The sequence below is a fragment of the Oncorhynchus tshawytscha genome, linkage group LG10, assembly GCF_018296145.1.
Source record: "Oncorhynchus tshawytscha isolate Ot180627B linkage group LG10, Otsh_v2.0, whole genome shotgun sequence".
Lineage (NCBI taxonomy): Eukaryota > Metazoa > Chordata > Actinopteri > Salmoniformes > Salmonidae > Oncorhynchus > Oncorhynchus tshawytscha.
The window spans coordinates 14,143,120-14,169,260 of NC_056438.1; the positions used below are offsets into that span (position 1 = coordinate 14,143,120).

The window sequence follows — 26,141 nt, forward strand, 5'->3', positions numbered from 1 at the left end:
TCTTAGGCATCTCACAGTACAAACATTACAATTAATTGCCCTGGCCACATCTGCAGTCCTCATGTCTCCTTGCAGCATGCCTAAGGCAGCTTCACGCAGATGTATAATTCACACCCTTATCAAGAGAAACTACCCAGTCATCCCTACTGCCTCTGATCTGGCAGACTCACTAAACACAAATGCTTAGTTTATAAATGATGTCGGAGCGTTGAAGTGTGCCACTGGCTATCCGTAATTATTATTATTATTTTTTAAATCAAGACAAATCATGCGGTCTGGTTTGCTTAATATAGGGAATTTGAAATGTATACTTTTGATACTTAAGTATATTTTAGCAATTACATTTACTTTTGATACTTAAGTAAAACTCAGTACTTGTTTTTAAATGTACTTAAGTAGTATTTTACTGGGTGACTTTCACTTGAGTTAAGGTATCGTTACTCTTACTCCATTGCCAAATTTAGCATCTTCATGAAAAACCATCCTATTCCTCAATTTAAATGTATTCGCTTAATACATGACAGAAATATTCAACTTCCATTCATCTCTTCCCGGTGTTTGTTTATTCTTATCAACTTTGTCTATCATTGTCGGTTGCCACTATTGCCACCTAAATCTTGTTGAATTACCACTTGTGTTATCCTTGATGATTTTCTTAAATTCTAAGTGGAGGCGTCACCGGCTGGAGCACCTTTATGTATGCATTTTATTTTGTCTAATAAATTCAATAAATGCTTTTTAAAAGATAATTGACTCATGTTCCATCTGACTTCTGCTCAAAACGCACACACAAAAAAACTTAACACATGATACCGATCAACAATGTGCTTTCAGTTACTAAAAGAAAGAGGGAAATATGATGTAATACCACTGTGAAGAACATGTGCTTCCCTGGTCAAAAGTGATGCACTATTAAAAAAGGGGCATAGGCTGCCATTTGGGATCCAAAGTTGTTTGTAGCCGACATGGTCCAACCCATATGACGTCAACATGAACTAGTCAGATAGTTTTTATTTGAATCAAAATAAGAAACATAAATCATCACTGCCCTCAAAACACCATGAACAATAAGCATTAGCAACATGTTTATTTTTTTTTTACTGACGAGAGGGAGGAACAAAAAACAAGAACTTAAGTAAAGAAGCTAGAATAACCACTTGTTTCCACTCCAATCTTGTCTGTTTGGGGGGCTCCTGCGTCGATAAGGTGATAAATCTGTTGAGAGAAAGAGAGAGAGTCTCCCAAGTCCAAATAAAATGGTTTTAAAAATGTTTAAAATACAGTTTCACTGTCAGAGAATAGCAGACATGGTTTACGTCCCAAAAGGAACCCTATTACCTATACCTTGTACTGCATCTGATCAAGGCCCATAAGGCTAGGGTCAAAAGTAGTACACTACATAGGGAACATTGAGCCATTTAGGACGCACTCTTAGACTTGGCCTCTGTCAACCACAAGGAAACAACCATGGACATGAAAATTAAAAACTAGGGGGGGGGGGGGGTCAAGGGAGAAAAACAGAAAGAGGGCAGAAAACATGTGGGGAGAAAATATAAAATGCCCTCCTGACTTAAAGTAAGTAGTAAAGTCTCTGGATGTCGTTGTGAAGAGAAAAATGTTCCTTTGAAATGTAACACTTTTTTCCTTTCTTTCAGTCACTAGCTTAACCATAGCGTGTTAGAACCATCCCTCACTTCCTCGTTAGAATCTGCCGCTTCTTCACTAAGAATCCTCAGAGGGCGTGGCGTCACAGCGAGAGCTTGCAGTGACACAGTTCTTTGTACATGAGTCTTCTCAGTTTGGGCATATCCTGCTGGCCGAAGCTGAACGGCTGCCCCAGGGCCAGAGTCTTGCAGTACTGGAAGGAACACAGAGAGAGGTTAGACAGAGTTTGGGAAACACTGCACTCTGTCCCAGGCCCAGCCTGGGAGCAGGTTTTGACCCTAGAACTACACAGCTGATTCAAATAATCAAAGCTTGTAGAGTTGAAGAAGAAAAAAAAAGTACACCCAGGGGTGTCCTGAGGACAGAGTTGGAGAAACCCTGCCCTAGTGTCGTGAACAAAGGGCCCCAAAGCAGTGTCCAGGCCTTCTGGCACCAAATGGTTCCAGCTAGCCATCAGAGGGCAAGGTTAAGCGGTTATCATATCAAACCTATTAAATCTTTGATATTTCTATATTCTTATTTTTAAAAATGTAGTTCTGTCCTTAAGCTGTTCTTGTCTATTAGTGTTCTGTATTATGTAATGTTTCATGTGGACCCCAGGAAGAGTGGCTGCTGCATTTGCAAAAGCTAATGGCGATCCTAATACAATCCTGATTTAAAGGAGTGTCTAGGTCTTTGGGCTTGATTTGGAATTCAGCACAAGAGTGTGACGTACATGGACAGCTATGAACCATGGCTCAAGATCCAAGTATGAACATCTAGGATTATAATTAGGACCCACCTGAAGAACGAACGCTCCGCAGTCACTGTCATTGTTCTGGCGACCAACATTCTGAAACACACATTGAAATGTTTTGGTAAAACAACATATACTCCGACACAGTCAAACAATCATCTGGTTGTTAATTCCTGAGAAATCTTGACATACCATTTTGAAATAGCCTTTCCACCCTGTGAGGAAATCTCTCTGGTCTTTCTTGACAGCCTCCGCCTGCAGGTACTTTGCAATATGCTGAGGTGGTGGAAAAGAGCAGATCATTTATAGAGACCAGTTCTTGAAGTGGGCTGATGCTGTCCGCAACTTCACATTTAACTGCTTTAATACTGGCTCCTAAATATAAAATACCTAATGCCCAAAATGAGTACTGTCAACTATTTCAGTCCCACTTCAAAACACAGACTAAATCAATATAGGTGATTTTTAGGACTTGTTCTAATCTGACAGTCACGAGTGGCAGTCAGGCACTCACCTTTGGGCAGCGTCGGTTAAGTGTGCGTTGGGAATCGAAGTAGGTGATGGCCCTACGGGGGATGTCCACACTGACCAGGGACCAGTGGACCTCCAGGTGGATGGGGATCAACAGCAGGTCCTTCTGGAATATGTCCACCTGATAGAGTAGAGAGAGCATTATGATGAATAACAACACGTAACATGTGCTATTTTCATCCGAGAGGGGAAAGAGAGAAAGGGTTGAAGTGAAAGTGTTGTCTGTTCTGGTTTGCTCTTGGGGAAGGGGGGGGTTAAGACTTGGGTTTCTGTTCGGCACTTTAACGAAATACATTTGTAAAGATGACTACACACTAGTACAACCAATGTGCGGTAGGAAACAACGCTACAGCAGACGGCAAAAGTTGAACTATTTTAACTCTGACGACAAGTCCCGTCTACCGTGGCGGCTGACGGCATTTACCGTCATGCTCTAATAGAAAACAATCAAATCCGTTTCGTTGTCTAGCTTGTACCATCTAAAGGCACCATTAGAGTTAGCTAAAATGACGTCAAAAGCTGAATGCAATGGCTTCGCCTGGGTAAACCTGCCAGGTAAGTACACTGAAAAAATATATAAAACGCAAGATACTAAAATCTTTGAAATGTATGCAAGTTACAGTTCATAAGGAAATCAATCAATTCATTCAGCACTAATCTATGGATTTCACATGACTGGGAATACAGATATGCATCAGTTGGTCACAGATACTTAAAAAGGTAATTTAGGGGTGTGGATCAGAAAACCAGTGACCACCATTTCCCTCATGCAGCGTAACATCTCCTTCTCTTAGAGTTGATCAGGCTGTGGAATGTTGTCCACTCTTCAATGACTGTGTGAAGTTGCTGGATATGGGCAGGAACTGGAACACGCAGTCCAGGGCATCCCACACATGCTTAATGGGTGCCATGCCTGGTGAGTATGCAGGCCATGGAAGAACTGGGACATTTTCAGCTTCCAGGACTTGTGTACAGATCCTTGCGACATGGGGTCGTGCATTATCATGCTGAAACATGAGGATGACTGCAGATGACTGGCACAACAATGGGCCTCAGGGTCTCCTCACGGTATATCTATGAATTCAAATTGCCCTCGATAAAATGTAAACTGTGTTCTCCGTAGCTTATGCCCGCCCATACCATAACCCCACTATGGGACACTGTTCACTACGTTGACATCTGCAAACTGCTCACCCACACATAATCTTCAGTTGTGAGGCCGGTTGGGCGTACTGCCAAATTCACCAAAACGACATTGGAGGCGGCTTATGGTAGAGAACTTAACATTAACATCTCTGGTGGACATTCCAACAGTCAGCAGTCACGCTCCCTCAAAACTTGGAGACATCTGTCGCATTGTATTGTGACAGAATTGCACATTTTAGGAGTGGCCTTTTAATATCCCCAGCACAAGGTGCACCTGTGTAATGATCATGCAGTTTAATCAGCTTCTTAATATGCCACACCGGTCAGGTGGATGATTATCTTGGCAAAGGAGAAACACTAACAGGGATGTAAACACATTTGTGCACAAAATAAGAGAAATAAGCTGTGTGTTTTGAACATATGGGATCTTTTATTTCAGCTCATAAAACATGGGACCAACACTTTAAAATGTTGCATTTATCATTTTTGTTCAGTGAGGTATGCTACAATTTCAATGGAAAATGGATTGACAAAGGATCATGAAAAGCCAGCGTAAGTGGGAAAGAAAACACTTATGGGATGAATAGGGTTTCTTACGTTCTTTGTCCATCGTTTGACTCCATCGTAGCCTTTCGTCCTCAACTTGTCGTAAAAGAAACTGTTGAAGAAGTGAACCTGAGAGGGAGCAAGACGGATGGTACAGGTATTCTCATTCACTGAATATAGTGCCTTCAGAAAGTATTAATACTCCTTGACTTAAATCAACATTTTCTAACACAATACTCCATAATGACAAAGTGGAAGTGTTTTTGAAAATTTCACAAATGTATTGAGAATGAAACAGAGCTCATTTACATATAGTACAAGTCAAAAGTTTGAACACTTACTCATTCAAGGATTTCTTTATTTTTACTATTTTCTACATTGTAGAATAGTGAAGCCCTCAAAACTAGGAAATAACACATGGGATCATGTAGTAACCAAAGTGTTAAATCAAAATATATTTTATAATTGAGATTCTTCAAAGTAGCCACCCTTTGCCTTGACAGCTTTGCACTTGGCATTCTCTCAACCAGCTTCACCTGGAATGCTTTTTCAACAGTCTTGAAGGAGTTCCCACATATGCTGAGCACTTGGTGGCTGCCTTTCCTTTGCGGTCCAACTCATCCCAAATCATCTCAATTGGAATCAAAATCTCAAATTTGGACTCAAACCAAAAGGACAGATTTTCACCGGTCTAAATGTCAACTGCTTGTGTTTCTAGGCCCAAGCAAGTCTCTTCTTATTAGTGTCCTCTAGTAGTGGTTTCTTTGCAGCAATTCAACCATGAAGGAACTGATTCACGCAGTCTCCTCTGAACAGTTGATGTTGAGATGTGTGTTACTTGAAATCCGTGAAGCATTTATTTGGGCTGCAATCCAAGGTGCAGTTAATTCTAATGAACTCATCCTCTGCAGCACAGGTAACTCTGGGTCTTCCTTTCCTGTGGCGGGCCTCAAGAGAGCCAGTTTCATTATAGCACTAGATGGTTTTTGCGACTGCACTTGAAGAAACTTTCAAAATTCTTAAATGTCTGGATTGACCGACCATCATGTCTTAAAGTAACGGACTGTTGTTTCTCTTTGCTTATTTGAGCTGGTCTTGCCATAATATGGACTTGGTCTTTTACCAAATATGGCCCTCTTCTGTATACCACCCCTACACATTGTCACAACACAACTGATGAGCTCAAATGCATTAACAAGGAAAGAAATTCCACAAGGCACACCTGTTAATTGAAATACATTCCAGGTGACTACCTCGTGAAGCTGGTTGAGAGAGTGCAAGCGTGAAACTGTCATCAAGGCAAAGGGTGGCTACTTTGAAGAACCTGAATTTAAAAAATATGTTTAACACTTTTTTGGTTGTGATGCCTTTACTACTATTCTACAACATAGAAAATGGTACTAATAAAGAACAATCTTGGAACGAGTAGGTGTGACCAAACTTTTGACTGGTACAGTAAGTATTCACACCCCTTTGCTATGACACTACAAATTGAGCTCAGGGGCATCCAATTCCCTTTGATCATCCTCGCAATGTCACTACAACTTGAGAGTCTACCTGTGGCCAGTACAAATTGTTTGGACATTATTTAGAAAGAAACACACCTGTCTATGTAAGGTCCCACAGTTGACAGTGCATGTCAGAGCAGAAACTATACCATGAAGTCCAACAAACTGTTCATAGATCTTCAGGATATAAAACCATTTCTAGAGTGTTGTAAGTTTCCAAGAGCAGTGGTCTCCATCACTGGGAAAGTAAAAAAGCCAGACTAAAGATGGCCATCCGACCAAACGTGCAAGAATGACCTTGGTGACCAAGAACTAAATTACCACTGATTTTAGATCTACAGTTTTGAAGTTCCTTGGCTCAGATGGTAGAAACTTCCAGTAGGAAAACCATCTCTACAGCACTTCACCAATCTGGCATTTATGGGAGAATGGCAAGACTGAAGCCACTCCTAAGAAAAAGCCACATGACAGCAAGCCTGGAGTTTGCATAAAGGCACGTGAAAGACAAAAGAGTCTGGTCTGAAGAGACAAAAAAGTGGAACTCTTTGGCCTGAATGCAGAGCAAAACCAGTCACAACTCATCACCCATCTAACACCATCCCTCCCATGAAGCATGGTGGTGACCAATGTTCCCTCTAAGCTGCCACACAGAAGAAATATCAGACTTAGTATGCAAGACATTTTGTTATAGGCAGAATGCATCGAAGTAGGATTCCATTGCATTGACTCAGCACAATTAAGCACCTACTTTACACAGACCGCTGCGGAATAACCGTTCAGAGCTGCGGTATCCCTATATGGAAATAGACCATTGCCATATATAGATCTGCGCAATTTAGTTGAACTGGACTGCGTTTACAGCATGAGCGGTGGTGAGTAGATGCGCTTGTTTTGAGATCAAAGCGAAAGCTGCATTTAGCCATGTGTGCACAGTTCATATCCTTGGCTAGTTAGTGCGTTATTAGCCCAGTCAGACCATTTGTAGTCAGCAACATTTCTAGACATCTTTGAAAAGCTAGTCAGGTGAAGAGCTTTTTTTTTTTTTTATCTTAAAAGGGGCAGTGTTGTATTTTGAGACAGGCATGAATAAGCTAAGTAGCCAATAGGCAGAGGGTAGCATAATTTGCCTGATTCCCTGTAATAACAGTATGGGAATAATAATGTATTTTATTTTGTAAAGTGGTTTCTTGCATCAACCACCATTTTCAGTCACCTTGTCTGAAGGACAAGTGGATGAGCAGGTTAATGTCAAGCACTGCATGACTTTTTCAAAAGTCTCATGGAATGTAGGTCTACATTGAACACTAGCCTACAGTAGCAGCCAATGTGTTTATGATAGACCAGTCATTTCCATGTTAAAATTTTATGGGATGCATTTTCTCCATTGTTTTTGATGGTAGGCCACTCTGGTAGGCCTACATTATGATCAAATAGCCATTGTAGCCTACTTGACTACTGTCTGAAACTGTAACTTAAAGCGGATAAAGCCTTTGTTCACAGTAAAGACGCGCTGGAAGTTGCACAGAAGTTTGCGCTCAGCAGACCTGAAATTTGCTCAGTGTTGGAATAAAATTGAGGGAACATTGGTGGCAGCATCATGCAATGGGGTAGCTTTTGAGCTGCAGGGACTGGGAGACTGGTAAGGATAGAGGGAACAATGAATGGAGTCAAATACAGGCAAATCCTTGATGAGAACCTGCTTCAGAGTGCAAATGACAGACTGGGGCAAAGATTGACACTCCAACAGGACATTGACCCAAAGCAACACTAGAATGGCTTCAGAACAAGAATGTGAAAGTCCTTGAATGGCCCAGACTTGAATCTCTGTTGAAAATCTGTGGAGACTTGAAGATTGTCATTCACCGCCGCTCCCCATCTAACTTAAAGCTTGAGAAAATCTGCAAGGAAGAATGGGAGAAAAATCCCCAAATCCAGATGTGCAAAGCTGACAGACATCCAACACGACTCAGTTGTAAACGCGTGCTTCTACTAAGTTAATCCTAGAGGTCAACCGATTAATCGGAATGGCCGATTATGTAGGTATTTCTATACAACGATTAGGCCGATTTTTTAAAACACCTTTATTTATCCTTTATTTAACTAGGCAAGTCAGTTAAGAACACATTCTATTTTCAATGACGGCCTAACGGTAGGTTAACTGCCTTGTTCAGGGGCAGAATGACAGATTTTTACCTTGTCAGCTCGGGGATTCAATCTTGCAACTGTACAGTTAACTAGTCCAACGCTCTAGCCACCTGATTACATTGCACTCCACGAGGAGACTGCAGTAAGAAGCCACGGTAAGTTGCTAGCTAGCATTAAACTTATCTTTTAAAAAACAAGCAATAATCACTAGTTAACTACACATGGTTGATGATATTACTAGTTTATCTAGCGTGTCCTGCGTTGCAAATAATCGATGCGGTGTGTATCGTTGCTCCAATGTGTACCTAACCATAAACATCAATACCTTTCTTAAAATCAATACACTGAAGTATATATTTTTAAACCTGCATATTTAGCTAAAAGAAATCCAGGTTAGCAGGCAATATTAACCAGGTGAAATTCTGTCCCTTCACTTGCGTTCATTGCAATAAGAGTCAGTGTATATGCAACAGTTTGGGCCGTCTAATTTGCCAGAATTTTATGTAATTATGACATAACATTGAAGGTTGTGCAATGTAACAGGAATATTTAGACTTAGGGATGCCACCCCTTAGATAGTGAAATACGGAACCGTTCCGTATTTCACTGAAATAATAAACATCTTGTTTTCGAGATGATAGATTCAACCATATTAATGACCCAAGGCTCGTATTTCTGTGTGTTATTATGTTATAATTAAGTCTATGATTTGATAGAGCAGTCTGACTGAGCGGTGGTAGGCACCAGCAGACTCGTACGCATTCATTCAAAAAGCACTTTTGTGCGTTTTTCCAGCTGCTCTTCGCTGTGCTTCAAGCATTGAGCTGTTTATGACTTCAAGCCTATCAACTCCCGAGATTAGGCAGGTGTAACTGATGTGAAATGGCTAGCTAGTTAGCATGGTGCGCGCTAATAGCGTTTCAAACATCACTCGCTCTGAGACTTGGAGTGGTTGTTCCCCTTGCTTTGCATGGGTAACACTGCTTTAAGGGTGGCTGTTGTCTATGTGTTCCTGGTTCGAGCCCAGGTAGGGGCGAGGAGAGGGACGGAAGCTATACTGTTACACTGGCAATACTTTAGTGCCTATAAGAACATCCAATAGTCAAAAGGTATATGAAATACAAATCGTAGAGAGAGAAATAGTCCTATAATTCCTACAACCTAAAACTTCTTACCTGGGAATATTGAAGACTCCTGTTAAAAGGAACCACCAGCTTTCATATGTTCTCATGTTCTGAGCAAGGAACTCAAACGTTAGCTTTTTTACATGGCACATATTGCACTTTTACTTTCTCCAACACTTTGTTTTTGCATTATTTAAACCAAATTGAACATGTTTCATTATTTATGAGGCTAAATTGATTTTATTGATGCATTATATTAAGTTAAAATAGGTGTTCATTCAGTATTGTTGTAATTGTCATTATTACAAATACATTTTATAAAAAAATAATAATTTAATCGTCCGATTAAACAGGGTTGAAAAATCATAATCGGTCAACCTCTACTTAGTACATGCAAATGTGGCAATATATTGAAAATGCAGTATAGAACTATCAAAAAACATGTTTTCACTATCATTATGCAGTATTGTGAGTAGATGGGTAAAAAAAAAAATGGAATAAGTCAGGGGGTATGAATACTTACTTGAGGCACTGTATATGGTTTTTCTGTGGAGGGGAAAAACATCATGGATTTTGTGGAAGTATGTTGTAAATGTTTTCCTACCTTCTCGGGCACCGAGTCCATCACAAGGTCACCATACATGTTCATGACCTGAAGAAACATTTTATCACCACAATGTACAACGCCTTGCTTTTAAACTGTTTAAAGGCCCAGTTCTGTCAAACATGATGTTCCTGTGCTCTATCTACACACACACGCACATACAGTTTGGAATAATACTGTGAAAATGTTACTACCCTTTTAGTTGTAAAAGCGGTTTTGGGAAAAAAAACACACAAAAAAACATTTTCTGTGGAATGGAGTTGACACTTACCTGGTGACATCACCAGGCAGTAAATTCATTAATAGATCAATGAGAGTTCCAAACCTCTCTGCCAACATCTAGTTTTCCGTTTCCCCTCCCCACTCAGACCACTCCCAGACAGTCATAGCAAAACTCTTGCTTGAGAAATTGCTATTTCTTTTAGACTATTTTAACTGAAAAACAATCACAGTAACCATGTTTCCATCCACAGTTTTTATGCAAGTAAAGTTATACTGTATAAAAATATTTAAAAAATCACAGCTGTGATGGAAACAGGTGGTTTCGGTACAATTTTATAAACGCAGACATAATTTGTTAGTTCGACGTGGTGGGATCTTTTTGTGAAGTAAAATTAATTATGCGAGAAATTCCAGTGTAAATGCCTTTATGGGCAAATATAGATTATAATAACCTTCATATAGAAGTAAACTTGGAGTCACACGATGATATGGTGTGTGTGGTCCTCCCACTGTCCATGTTATCTGGGATCCTTGGGACGTCCCTATCCCATTGAAGTTGAAATAAAAATAAAAAAAATGTAGAAGGGATACTTCTGGATTTGGGCATTGAGGCCCTTTATCTATTTCCCCAAAGTCAGATGAACTCTTGGATACAATTTTTATGTCTTGGTGTCCAGTATGAAGGAAGTGAGAGGTAGTTTCATGAACCAATGATAACTAGCGTTATTAACCTAGACTACCAGTCATTGCGCTATCTACTAGCACGCAGATACCATAGACCTCCAGTCATTGCGCTAACATTAATTAGCAATTGACCTAGTTAGCATAAATACAAAAATGGTATCCACGAGTTCACCCGACTCTGGGGAAGTAGAAAAAGGGCCTCATTACCAAAATCCTGAACTACCCCTTTAAGGTAAGGGATAAGGTTAGGGTGGAGATGAAGGTTAGGGTTTAGAGTCAGGATGTCCCAAGGATTCCAAATAGCACTGACCTTCCTCGCACTACGACTAGAAAAAAACATGCATTTTGTTAAGATACAGATTAAATAAATTAAGAACTTCACAGGGTGGTGAGCATGATGCTCTTAAAAAAATAAAATAAAAGGATCAATAAAAGGCTGCCATTTGACCAAAAAATATTCTTGCTCTTATCCATAATAATCTCATGTAGACCAGGGCTTTCCCAAACTGGGTCCTGGGGCCCCACCTGGGTGCACGTTTTGGATTTGACCTAGCACTACACAGCTGATTAAAATAATCAAAGCTTGATGTGTTGGTTATTTTGTGTAGTGTTTGGGCAAAAACAAAAATGTGCACCCAGGGGAATCCCAGGGACCGAGTTTGGGAAGACAAGTCTACCCACACAGCATTCTGTGCTGTTAGTAAGAGTGCATGTGCCATGACCAAAATAGGCACATTTGCCATTTAACACTAAGGTAGATTTGAAAATACAATGGAAACACATCGAACTTTAGATTATAATTCGGTAAAAAAATTTTTTAATAAAAAGTCCATTTGGTGGAAATGAACCACTTGTAAGAAAATTTGCATATTTTCTTAATGCGAATACTCAAATCTGCATAAAAATCTGACGCCAATTGGATGGAAACCTAACCAGTAAATACATACACCAACAAGAAGCCATGGATTATAGGCAACAACCGCATGGAGCTAAAGGGTAGAGCTGCCACTTTCAAGGAGCGGGACTAACTCGGAAGCAACATTATCCAACAAACCATCAAACAGGCAATATAGGACTAAGATTGAATCGCATTACACCGGCTCCAACGCTCGTCAGATGTGGCATGGCTTGCAAATTATTAGACTACAAAAGGGAAGCACAGCCGCGAGCTGCCCAGTGACACGAGACTACCAGACAAACTAAATTACTTCTATGCTCGCTTTGAGGCAAGCAACACAAACATGCATGAGAGAATCAGCTGTACTGTACGACTGGGTGATAACACTCTCCGTAGCCGATGTAAGACCTTTAAACAGTTCAATATTCACAAGGCCAAATGGATTACCAGGACGTGTACTCAAAGCATGCTCTGGCCAACTGGCAAGTGTCTTCACTGACATTGTCAACCCGTCTCTGACAGAATCTGTAATACCAACATGTTTCAAGCAGACCACCATTGTCCCTGTGCCCAAGAACACAAAAGTAACCTGCCTAAATGACTACCGACCCGTAGCACTCACATCTGTAGCCATGAAGTGCTTTGAAAGGCTGGGTCATGGCTCACATCAACACCATTATCCCAGAAACCCAAGACCCACTCTAATTTGCATATCGCCCCAACAGATCCACAGACAATGCTCTCTCTATTGCACTCCACACCGCCCTTTCCCACCTGGACAAAAGGAACACTTATGTGAGAATGCTATTTAATGGCAACAGCCCAGCGTTCAACGCCATAGTGCCCTCAAAGCTCATCACTAAGCTAAGGACCCTGGGACAAAGCACCTCCCTCTGTAACTGGATCCTGGACTTCCTGAGGGGCCGCCCCCAGGTGGTGAGGGTAGGTAACAACACATCCGCGACGCTGATCCTCAACACGGGAGCCCCTTAGGGCATGTACTCCATGTTCGCTCATGACTGCATGGCCAGGCACGACTCCAACACCATCATTAAGTTTTGCAGATGACAACAGTGGTAGGCCTGATCACCGAGAAAGATGAGACAGCCTATAGGGAGGAGGTCAGAACTGGGCCATGTGGTGCCAGAACAACAACCACTTCCTCAACGTAACCAAGACAAAGGAGATGATTGTGGACTACAGGAAAAGTAGGACCGAGCACGGTCCCATTCTCATCGACGGGGCTGTAGTGGAGCCGGTTGAGAGCTTCAAGTTCCTTGGTGTCCACATCACCAACAAACTATCATGGTCCAAACACACCAAGACAGTCGTGAAGAGGGCACGACAAAGCCTATTCCCTTCAGGAGACAGGAAAGATCTGGCATGGGTCCTTAGATCCTCAAAAAGTTCTACAACTGCACCCTCGAGAGCATGGTATTTCAACTGCTCGGCCTCCGACCGCAAAGCACTAGAGGGTAGTGCGTACAGACCAGTACATCACTGGGGCCAGTGATTCTGCCAGCCAGGACCTCAATACCAGGCGTTGTCAGAGGAAGGCCCTAAATACAGTCAAAGACTCCAGCCACCCTAGTCATACTAAAACTAAAAACAGGAAATGCCCGTGCTCAGGTCTGTTCAATGCTGGTTCGACCAATCGGATTCCATGCTTCGAGATTGCTTCGATCACGTGGACTGGGATATGTTCCGTATAGAGTCGCACAATAACATTGATGAATACGCTGATTCGGTGAGCGAGTTTATTAGCAAGTGCATCGGTGGTGATGTACCACTAAGCTAAGTGTCAGTATAGAGACAGAGTCGCAATTCAACGGCTCAGACACGAGAGGTATGTGGCAGGGTCTACAGTCAATCATGGACTACAAAAGAAAAACCAGCCCCGTCACTGACGATGATGTCCTGCTCCCAGACAAACTAAACAACTTCTTTGCTCGCTTTGAGGACAATACAGTGCCACCAACACATCCCGCTACCAAAACCTGCAGGCTTTTTCACTGCAGCCAACGTTACTAAAACATTTAAACGTCAAAACCCTCGCAAGGCTGCCGGCCCAGACGGCATCACTAGCCGAGTCCTCAGAGCATGTGCAGACCAGCTGGCTGGTGTGTTTACAGACATATTCAATCAATCCTTATCCCAGTCTGCTGTTCCCACATGCTTCAAGAGGGCCAGCATTGTTCCTGTTCCCAAGAAAGCTAAGGTAACTGAGCTAAATGACTACCGCCCCGTAGCACTCACTTCCGTCATCATGAAGTGCTTTGAGAAACTAGTCAAGGACCACATCACCTCCACCCTACCTGACACCCTAGACCCACTCCAATCTGCTTAACTCCCCAATAGGTCCACAGACGACACAATTACAATCACACTGCCCTAACCTTCTGGACAAGAGGAATACCTATGCAAGAATGCTGTTCATTGACTACAGCTCAGCATTTAACGCCATAGAACTCTCCAAACTCGTCATCAAGCTCGAGACCCTGGGACTCGACCCCGCCCTGCACAACTGGGTCCTGGACTTCCTGACGGGCCGCCCCCAGGTGGTGAGGGTAGGAAACAACATCTCCACCCCTCTGATCCTCAACACTGGGGCCCCACAAGGGTGCGTTCTCAGCCATCTCCTGTACTCCCTGTTCACCCACGACTGCACGGTCATGCACACCAACTGAATCATCAAGTTTGCAGACGACACTACAGTGGTAGGCTTGATTACCAACAACGACGAGACGGCTTACAGGGAGGAGGCGCAGCAGCGCTTCTTCAACATCAGGAGGCTGAAGAAATTTGGCTCGTCACCAAAAACACTCAAACTTTTACAGACGCACAATTGAGCGCATCCTGTCGGGCTGTATCACAGCCTGGTACGGCAACTGTTCCGCCCACAACTGTAAGTCTCTCCAGAGGGTAGTGAAGTCTGCACAACGCATCACCGGGAGCAAACTACCTGCCCTCCAGGACACCTACACCACCCGATGTCACAGGAAGGCCATAAAGATCATCAAGGACAACAACCACCCGAGCCACTGCCTGTTCACCCCGCTATCATCCAGAAGGCGAGGTCAGTACAGGTGCATCAAAGCTGGGACCGAGAGACAAAAGCTGTTTTTCAATCTCAAGGCCATCAGACTGTTAAACAGCCATCACTATAACACTGAGTGGCTGCTGCCAACATACTCACTCATCTCTAGCCACTTTAATAATAAAAAAGTGAATGTAATAAATGTATCACTAGCCACTTTAAACTATTCCATGTTATATAATATATTACACCTTTATTTAACCAGGTGGGCTAGTTGAGAACAAGTTCTCATTTGCAACTGCGACCTGGCCAAGATAAAGCAAAGCAGGTCGACACATACAACAACAGTTACACATGGAATAAACAAACATACAATCAACAATAAAGTAGAAAAATCTATATACAGCATGTGCAAATGAGGTAGGATAAGAGGTGTAAAGCAATAAATAGGCCATAGAGGCTAAATAATTACAATTTAGCATTAACACTGGAGTGATAGATGTGCAGATGATGTGCAAGTAGAGATACTGGGGTGCAAAATAGCAAAAACATAGGGATGAGGTAGTTGGGTAGGCTATTTACAGATTGGCTGTGTACAGGGACAGTGATCGGTAAGCTGCTCTGACAGCTGATGCTTTAAGCTAGTGAGGGAGATATAACTCTCCAGCTTCAGTGATTTTTGTAATTCATTCCAGTCATTGGCAGCAGAGAACTGGAAGGAAAGGCAGCCAAAGTAGGTGTTGGCTTTGGGGATGACCAGTGAAATATACCTGCTGGAGCAGGTGCTATGGGTGGGTGTTGCTATGGTGACCAGTGAGCTGAGATAAGGCGGGGCTTTACCTAGCAAAGACTTATAGATGACCTGGAGCCAGTGGGTTTGGCGACGAATATGTAGCGAGGGCCAGCCAACGAGAGCATACAGGTCGCAGTTTTGGGTAGTATATGGGGCTTTGGTGACAAAACAGATGGCACTGTGATAGACTACATCCAAATTGCTGAGTAAAGTGTTGGAGGCTATTTTGTAAATGACATGGCCGAAGTCAGGGATCGGTAGGATAGTCAGTTTTAATAGGGTATGTTTGACAGCATGAGTGAAGGAGGCTTTGTTGCGAAATAGGAAGCCAATTCTAGATTACATTTTGTATTGGAGATGTTTAATGAAAGTCTGGAAGGAGAATTTACAGTCTAACCAGACACCTAGGTATTTGTAGTTGCCCACATTTTCTAAGTCCGAACCGCCCCGGGGTAGTGATGCTGGACGGGTAGACGGGTACGGGCAGCGATCGGTTGAAGAGCATGCATTTAGTTTTACTTGCATTCAAGAGCAGTTGGAGGCCACGGAAGGAGAGTTGTATGGCATTGAAGCTCATCTGGAGGTTAGTCAACACAGTGTCCAACGAAGGGTCAGAGGTATACAGAATGGTGTCGTCTGCGTAGAGGTGGATCAAAGAATCACCAGCAGCGAGAGCAACATCATTGATGTATACAGAGAAGAGTGTCGACCTGAGAATTGAACCCAATGGCACCCCCATAGAGACTGCCAGAGGTCCGGACAACAGGCCCTCCGATTTGACATACTGAACTCTATCGGAGAACTAGTTGGTGAACCAAGCGAGGCAATCATTTGAGAAACCAAGGCTGTTGATTCTGCCAATAAGAATGTTGTGATTGCCAGAGTCGAAAGGCTTAGTCAGGTCGATGAATACGGCTGCACAGTAATGTCTCTTATCGATGGCGGTTAAATCGTTTAGGACCTTGAGCGTGGCTGAGGTGCACCCATGACCAGCTCTGAAACCAGATTGCAAAGCGGAGAAGGTACGGTGAGATTCGAAATGGTCGGTAATCTGTTAACTTGGCTTTCAAAGACCTTAGAAAGGCAGGGTAGAATAGAGAAAGGTCTGTAGCAGTTTGGGTCTAAAGCGTCTCCCCCTTTGAAGATGTGGATGACTGCAGCAGCTTTCTAATCTATGGGAATCTCAGACGATATGAAAGAGGTTGAACAGGCTAGTAATAGGGGTTGCAATAATTTCAGCAGATAATTTTAGAAAGAGAGGGTCCAGATTGTCTAGCCCGACTGATTTGTAGGGGTCCAGATTCTGCAGCTCTTTCAGAACATCAGATATCTGGATTTGGGTGAAAGAGAAGTGGGGGAGGTTTGGGCAAGTTGCTATGGGGAGCGCAGGGCTGTTGACCGGGTAGCCAGGTGGAAGGCATGGCCAGCCGTAGAAAAATGCTTACTGAAATTCTCAATTATTGTGGATTTATCGGTAGTGACAGTGTTTCCTAGCCTCAGTGCAGTGGGCAGCTGGGAGGAGGTGCTCTTATTCTCCATGGACTTTACAGTGTCTCAGAACTTTTTTCAGTTTGTACTACAGGATGCAAATTTCTGTTTGAAAAAGCTAGCTGTGTATATTGGTTCCTAACTTCCCTGAAAAGTTGCATATCGAGGCCTCCCGGGTGGTGCTGTGGTTAAGGGCGCTGTACTGCAGGGCCAGCTGTGCCACCAGAGACTGGGTTTGCGCCCAGGCTCTGTCATAACCGGCCACGACCGGGAGGTCCGTGGGGCGACGCTCAATTGTCCGGGTTAGGGAGGGGTTGGCCGGTAGGGATATACTTGTCTCATCGCGCACCAGCGACTCCTGTGGCGGGCCGGGCGCAGTGCGCACTAACCAAGGTTGCCAGGTGCACGGTGTTTCCTCTGACACATTGGTGCGGCTGGCTTCCGGGTTGGATGTGCGCTGTGGGTTGTGTATCGGAGGACGCATGACTTTCAACCTTCGTCTCTCCCGAGCCCGTACGGCTAATATAGAATGCCACAGGATGTTTTTGTGCTGGTCAAGGGCAGACAGGTCTGGAGTGAACCAAGGGCTATATCTATTCCTAGTTCTAAATATTTTAAATGGAGCATGCTTATTTAAGATGGTGAGGAAAGCACTTTTAAAGAATATCCAGGCATCCTCTACTGACGGGATGAGGTCAATGTCATTTCAGGATACCCCGGCCAGGTCGATTAGAAAAGCCTGCTCGCGTTTCAGGGAGCGTTTGACAGTGATGAGGGGTGGTCGTTTGACCGCAGACCCATTACGGATGCAGGCAATGATTTTTAGAAGTAGAAGCTCGAATTGACAGAACTGACAGAATTGACAGAACTCTGCAGGCTATCACCGCCCCCTTTGGCAGTTATCTTGGCGGAAAATGTGTGTGTGTAAATATATGTATATATTGTACTCTATACCATCGAACAGCATAGGCAAGAAGCAGTAGGCCTTCGCTCATCCATATATTTTTATGCACATATTCTTATTCATTCCTTTACAAATGTGTATAAGGTAGATGTTGTGAAATCGTTAGATTACTTGTTAGATATTACTGCATGGTCGGAACTAGAAGCACAAGCATTTCGCTACACTCGCATTAACATCTCCTAACCATTTGTATGTGACAAATACAATTTGATTCATAGACTGTGCTCTCTGCTACCGGAGCGCCAAGTCTTGGTCCACAAGGCTTCTAAACAGCTTCTACCCCAAAGCGATAAGACTCCCGAACAGCTAATCAAATGGCTACCCAGACTATTTATATTGCCTGCCCCCCAACCCCCGCATTTGCTGCAACACTCTATTAATCTATGCAGTCACTTTAACCTACATGCACATATTACCACAATTACCTCGACTAACCTTTGCCCCTGCACCCTGTATATAGCCTCGCTTTTGTTATTTTACCACTGCTCTTTAATTACTTGTTACTTTTATTTTTTTACTTAAAACTGCATTGTTGGTTAAGGGCTTGTAAGTAAGCATTTCACTGTAAGGTCTACAGCTGTTGTATTCGGTGCATGTGATAAATACAATGAGGTACTTAAATTGTTACCTAGAAATAATTTGATACCGAGATTTAAAAAATGGTTGCATTGGACCTTGAAAAATAACAGCTCTCTGCAAACATGGCACAATCCTAACTTGACATGCAAACAAATACAAATTTTGCTTAAGTCATGCAAAGACGTCATTGCAAAGTACGCAAAATGTATGCAAAAATTCAAGTGCAGATATGAAGTTAGAATCCAGCCTGTTGTATTTGGTCGGGGGTCCCACCTTAGGGCATACAGTTGTTTTATGACTTGTTATAAGCATGCAACAGGCCTGATAATGCTTTATAGAGTGTTTAGTACAGGGTCCCACCCACCTGGTCATTGAGCCAGTTCTGTCCGTACAGCGTGCTGAGATCATCCATGGTGAGGACATGACGCTTGTAGTTGACGCGGAACCCTCTCACCATGGCCGTGCCGGACGACCTCTGGTAGGACTGGATTAGGTGTTGCACCACCGCTTTCCTGTTGGACATGGTAACATCAGACGAGGAATATAAAACGTTCAAAACCTTTTCTGTATTATACTGGCCGCCGCCTTGTATTTTTTGGAAATATGACATTAGTAAAGGATAACAACTTGAACCATTTTTTAATTTATTTTTTAACACACATACAGTTGAAGTCAGAAGTTTACATACATCTTAGCCAAATACACTTAACTCAGTTTCACAATTCCTGACATTTAATCCCAGTAAAAATTCCCCGTCTAAGGTCAGTTAGGATCAACACTTTATTTTAAGAATGTGTCATCTCAGAATAATTAGTAGAGAGAATGATTTATTTCAGCTTTATTTCTTTCATCACATTCCCAGTTGGTCAGATGTTTACATACACTCAAATAGTATTTGGTAGCATTGCCTTTAAACTGTTTAACTTGGGTCAAACGTTTTGGGTAGCCTTCCACAATAAGTTGGATGAATTATGGACCATTCCTCCTGACAGAGCTGGTGTAACTGAGTCAGGTTTGTAGGCCTCCTTGCTCGCACAAGCTTTTTCTGTTCTGCCCACAAATTTCTATAGGATTGAGTTCAGGGCTTTGTGATTGCCACTCCAATACATTGAAATTATATATCCACATAATTTTCCTCCCTCATGATGCCATCTATTTTGTGAAGTGCACCAGTCCCTCCTGCAGCAAAGCACCCCCACAACATGATGCTGCCACCCCCGTGCATCACTTTTGGAATGGTGTTCTTCGGCTTGCAAGCCTCCCCCTTTTTCCTCCAAACATAACAATGGTCATTATGGCCAAACAGTTCTATTTTTGTTTATTCAGACCAGAGGACATTTCTCCAAAAACTACCATCTTTGTGCCCATTTGCAGTTTTAAACTGTAGTCTGGCTTTTTCATGGCGGTTTTGGAGCGGTGGCTTCTTCCTTGCTGAGCGGCCTTTCAGGTTATGTCACTATAGGACTCGTTTTACTGTGAATATAGACACTTTTGTATCTGTTTCCTCCAGCATCTTCACAAGGTACTTTGCTGTGTCCTGAGCGGTATGACGGCTGCGTGGTCTCATTGTGTTTATACTTGCGTACTATTGTTTGTACAGATGAACGTGGTACCTTCAGGCATTTGGAAATGGTTCCCAAGGATAAACCAGACTTGTGGAGGTCTACAACTTTTTTTCTGAGGTCTTGGCTGATTTCTTTTGATTTTCGCATGATGTCAAGCAAAGAAGCACTGAGTTTGAAAGTAGGCCTTGAAATACATCCACAAGTCCACCTCCAATTGACTCCAATTGTGTCAATTAGCATGTCTGAAGCTTCCAAAGCCTTGACATCATTTTTTAAAATTTTCCAAGCTGTTTAAAGGCACAATTAACTTAGTGTTCTGACCCACTGGAATTGTGTGTGAGATTATTTCACATAAAATTCAGTGTAAGGTTAAACAATTATTGGAAAAATGACTTGTGTCATGCACAAAGTAGATGTCGTAACCGACTTGCCAAAACTATAGTTTGTTTACAAGAAATTTGTGGAGTGGTTGAAAAACAAGTTAATGACTCCAACCTAAGCATATGTAAACTTCTGACTTCTACGGTGTGTATATATATTAAAAGTTTACACTTGGTAACAGCTGGGTCATATTCAATAGTGCACACTGTAGCAAGACGTTTTTCTACAACTATTCCCTCAGTTTCATTCCGTTTTCTTCTGTTTGGTGCATAAACCCTGGTGATGATGAATGGACAGAACTGGCTCAATGACCAAGTGGGCGGGACCCTGTACTAAACACTCGACAAAGCATAATAATACCTGTTGCATTACAGATGGCTGAAGTCACCATCTTCAGTTTATAAGATTAATGCCTTGTCATAACAAAAAGACTAACTTGCATCAACATACTGAGAACTTGGGTGATGCTGGTAACATGTTGGTGGTTTCCTTTCCCTTTGGTTCAAATAGCTTAACAGATAAGAAGAGGTAAAAATACCATATTTTGGAGTCAAATCATAGAATTAGATTCTGTGTGTGCTGCGTAGAAGGAATGCGTGACTACTCTCTGTAAGGACAGATTTATTTACATTCCACCAGGCCTCGGCCAACAGAACCAGGCTTTTTAAGGCCAACATTTAAAAGGCTCCTTACCGATCCCAAGTCGACATCAGTTGTATAAATATTAGGCTACATTGTGTTTCTTTTTTGGGATGGTGTCGCTCTCTGTGCATGTGCCCCTGCACAGTATAGGAAATTATGTTTCATTGGGGTTTGTACATGTGTACCGTGTGTGAACCATGCGCAGGTGTGCGTGTATTGCTTTGCATATCTGTGTATGTTTGCATGTGTATGGGTCAGACGGACCTGTGAGGCTGTGAGAAGTTGTCATTGAAGATGTCCTGTAGTTTCTCCACCACGTCGTCAGCGTGGATGGGGATCAGACTGCCATACTTCTGGAGAGACTCGTCCAGGATCCCTGAGAGAATGGGAAAACAGAACGTTGGGAGAGTAATAGTGAATCACACAGACAGTAGAGGTTTCTACTATGGGGGGAAAAAAATCACACAGACAGAATTCTACTATGGGGGGGTGGAAATCACACAGAGGATTCTACTATGGGGGAAAATCACACAGACAGAGGATTCTACTATGGGGGGTGGAAATCACACAGAGGATTCTACTATGGGGGGAAATCACACAGACAGAGGATTCTACTATTGGGGGAGAAATCACACAGACAGGATTCTACTATTGGGGGGGGAAAAATCACACAGAGGATTCTACTATGGGGGAATCAGAGACAGAGGATTCTACTATTGGGGGAAATGACAGACAGTAGAGGAAAATAAATAAATCACACAGTAGAGGACTCTATGTGTGTGGGGGGGGATTCTGCATGACCTTCGGAAGCAGAGCTCAGTCCTATAATCATATCCTGTTGGTAGCAGGTGTGCAAAGAAACTATACCAATAGGAAAGAAGAACCTTAATGTCTCTTACTTTAACTGAGCATCAATTGACACCCGATGTAGATTTCACCGGAGTTGATGCAACACTTCCTTGAAATGAACTGACCACCTGCACTGACTCTCCCTACCTAAATACACTCACCCCCCAATTCCCCCTTCCCCAAAGCAAGTGTAAATATTGGACTATAAATTGAGCCTTATTGTATTATCCTTCAGCTAACATGTTTATTCTATACTACTGAACCGTTTACTTTATGTTCATATTCTTATCTTTTATTATTTCTTACTGTTGATGCATTGTGGAGAAGGTACCTTCAAGTAAACTTATCATTGGACGGTGTATACTGTACATACGACTAATAAAGCTTGGACCTTCCTTTTACATTTTCATCATAGGTTTGGTATATAAAACCATGGCTGTGGTCCAAACACTTAGACACACCCTCGTCCACTTGCCCTTGCGGGAATCCCCGTCGCCATCTTGGCGGGCGGTCCAAATGATTAGCCAAGCAAGGGAAGTTTGCGACGTAAGGCCCTCAGCCCTCGTTTTTAGTCGGCTTTGCGAGTGTGCAATAATGTTCACTCCGGGGCCTGAAACTCCCCATAATTTAATTTGCGACGATTGTACATCCGCTAAGAAAAGTCAGCAAAAACTTAAACAACATCAATGGATTAGTAAACATAAAAGCGTAAGTAAAAACAAATACAAATAAGTTTGAAATTGTGCTACTAATGCACATGACGGCACAAACATGTCTTGTAAAAAGTATATGTTTTTGTTTGGTTATCATTTGGAAATTTTTTAAATAAAAAAAATGTCCTTCATAAGTTCCAGCTAGGCAGGCTAACGTCAGTTAGCTAATTAATTTGCTAGCTATCATACAGTAGGCGTACATGAATAATTATACAATTAATATAAGTAGATATGCACTCATAATTGACTGTAGCGTATATAAAGCACCCACAAGCTACCGGTGGCTGAAAATAGTCATCGCGGGATGAACGAATGGCGAATTTCCGGCCAAGGGTGGTCCATTTAAAAATCATTCCTTCCTTCCTTCCTTCCTTCTTTGCCCTGCAAGTGTATAATTGTCAGACGTCATCAAGTGTCCACTTAATTTGAGGGCTGAGTGGATAGGGTGTGTCTTTTAAGTGTTTGGACAGCAGCCCATGTCATCCAACAAGCTTAAGCTTTCTCCAACAAAATATGACATGAATTCATGTACAGTGTATTGGCAGAAATGTCTGCATAACATGTTTGTAAGAGTGTTTTAGTAATTTCATAACATAATCAATTTAACTAGAAAAGGTAATTTTCCGGAAGAACAATTATATGTTTTAGTTTACCATGCACGCAGCTCATGTGTTCTTCAGTGAGGGCGACCTCCACAGGTTTCTCTCGGACGATAGAGTAGGAAGCCTCCGGTTCCCCCAGAACTCCCATCTGGATGGACTGGTAGTCTCCTGAGTAACCATTCAACCGGTCATCTGCAGGGATGACAACTCTAGTCAATTCAAATCAAATGTTATTCATCACATGCTTGGTAAACAACAGGTGTAGATGAACAGTGAAATGCTTAGTTACGGGCCCTTCCCAACAACACAGAGAGAATTGCTAACATTATGATGATTGTCATCTTACATCCTGGTTAGTAAGAGTTTAGGAATAGTTAAAACATTACGGCAATTATCGTGGAGATTACACCGTTTAAGATTGGTAAAAATCAAGGCACTCATTGTCAGATGCTTTAAGCAATACACTTGTTTTTCTCTACTAAGTTAATGGTACCCGTTAATGTGTATAAAATAGATGGAATGTTTTATGTATTGCTACATCTAAGTGTGTTGTTTATTGACGAAACTGTCAACCCTTCAGTTTCTCAAAAACAACTTCCCCATCTAGGGAGCTCACCTCGTTCAGACCCACTGAGCCTCTCGTCGTCTGACAGCGGGCTGAGGCCCGGGTCTGCTCCCCTCCTGTGCCGGTTGGCGTACTGACTGTACTGGGGCCACTTCCTCGCCCTCCTGTGCCCCAGGGTGCCGACCCACAGGGCCCGCTGACGCCAGGTCTTCCAATGCTGAGTAAGGCGGGACCGAAGGCCGGAATGGGAGCGGAGCTTCCGCCAGCGCCTTAGCCTGCGCTGCCGGAGCACATTGAGCCTGGACTGGATAGGGTTGCTGGGAAAGTCCCTGGCTTTATTTTCGGCCTGGTTGTTGTCATTGTCGTCGTCATCATCCTCCAGTGGTGCTTGCAGCTGGTGATGATGATGATTCTGCTCTTGTAGGGATGTGGTGGGAACCATGTGTGGGACCTCCCATTCAACTTCAGCCTCCTCTCCATCTTCCTCCTCTTCTTCTTCTTCTTCTTCCTGCTCCTCCTCATCCCAGCCTTCACCTTCTTCAAAATCCACTTCTTCCTCTTCTTCCTCATCCCCCTCCATCTCCTCCCGCTCCAACTCCTCCATGTACTCAGCATCCCAGGCCTCCCTTTCTTTCTGGTCCAGTTTCAGGTGCATGGGGCTAGGCATCTGGTGGGTGGAGGTGGGGTCCATCCCCAGGTGACCCCCAGAGATCCCTACACCACCACCTCCACTGTCTTCCTGGCCCACAGCTAGGCCCAGCTCTCCCTGCCAGCGGTTCTGTGCTAGGCTGCTACCACTGTCCCTCATGGTCCACGGGCAACCCACGACCTGCGCCAGCTCGTCGCCTGTGGCACGAGTGAGGGGAGAGACAACGGAAGAATGGCACATGACTGGTTAGTGGGGTTTTTTTTGCAGTAGGTAAAGGTATTCTGGTACTAATAAGCAAATATATATAAAATGAAGTGTCTCGCATATGTGCACGCTTAATCTGCAACCATATTTTTATTTCTGCAATTATTTGGCCAAATGTGTGTGTTAGCTAGATAAGCTGTCCATGTCACATAGGTAGTTGTCAACAGCTCAATATAAGTTAAATTTGCATCGACTAATTTACATCCTTGGCCGTGAAAAAGCAATACGTGACGTTACTGTAACTATTCATTATTGCTGTTAACAGGAAACAGAATGTGTAATTATTGCGCTAGCTAGGCAGTGGTGGTTTACACTCCTATTGAAGACGTAAAAGAATACATACTTTACAAATTTGCATTACAGGACTGCTCATTAGGTAGTAAAACATCAGCTGGCAAGGTGGCTACAGCTGGCGTATGCAGCTAGTTGGTTAGCCATTAGCTGCTAAGCTAACTAGCTAACGTTAGCTAGCTAATGAAAAGATGGATACATGTTTAGGTTGTTTCGACATGACCTACTTAAGCTAATTTTACGTTAACCATCAAAATATGCATATGTTACACCTTACTGGGTTACATACACAATGTAGAAGCAAATGCATTCGTGATATAGCAAGTTAGCTACATAACAAATTAGGTGTAAAACGATGCTGTTAGCAAGACTAGCTAGTTATGTCGCTGCTAACGCAAGCTAACTAGCCAACATAAAAATTTTAAAAAAATACAGCCGGTCGGCCTAACGTATGTGTTAGAGATAACGCTAACCCGTACTCACCGTTAAACTGCAGTTTTGTGCAAATATATGACTTATATACAATTAAGCGTTTGCGCAGTGTTTTAAATTATATTTGGGATCAAAACGGACACAAATGTTCTAGTAAACCTCATTCAATGAAGCAGACAGGTGTAGTTGAAGCAATCGTCAGTCACCCCCGTTACTTTGATCCCTTTCCGGACTTCCGGTTTCAAGAAAATAACATCACTTTTAGAACAGATGATTTGCTGTTATACGGCACTATGCATAATAAGGAACATAACTTAAATTACATTTGGGACGTTTTAAAATGGGTTAAAAAGCAGTAGCAGTTTAGCAAGACGATTTTATAATAACAACCCTGCCGATTAACAACACAAAATCGGTCGCGCTGCACATGCGCCATTTTTGACCTAGCGCCTTGACGTGACATCCGAGCAGAGCAAGAGCAAGAGCAGAGCAAGAGCAGAGGTAAGAAAATCAGATTT

At 42.7% G+C, this 26,141-nt stretch overlaps 1 protein-coding gene across 2 annotated transcripts; it reads right to left on the bottom strand.

Annotated features, from left to right (window-relative positions):
- Window positions 1–993: 993 nt before the first annotated feature.
- Window positions 994–25,828, bottom strand: senp3b (SUMO specific peptidase 3b). 2 transcript variants are annotated; one of them, XR_002954905.2, is made up of 12 exons: window positions 25,675–25,828; window positions 24,039–24,833; window positions 23,474–23,614; window positions 21,523–21,634; window positions 19,035–19,182; window positions 10,006–10,053; window positions 4,676–4,753; window positions 2,916–3,053; window positions 2,594–2,677; window positions 2,447–2,497; window positions 1,695–1,858; window positions 994–1,215 (listed from the first exon to the last, which is right to left on the bottom strand). XR_002954905.2 is itself a non-coding variant. In XM_024434363.2 (11 exons), exons 2-11 carry the CDS (start codon window positions 24,793–24,795, stop codon window positions 1,748–1,750), a joined length of 1,668 nt encoding a protein of 555 aa, XP_024290131.1. In that variant the 5' UTR covers window positions 24,796–24,833; window positions 25,675–25,828; the 3' UTR covers window positions 994–1,747. The 2 variants fall into 2 exon arrangements, 1 of the variants encoding a protein (XP_024290131.1); XM_024434363.2 differs by having other exon boundaries at window positions 994–1,858.
- Between the last annotated feature and the right edge of the window lie 313 nt (window positions 25,829–26,141).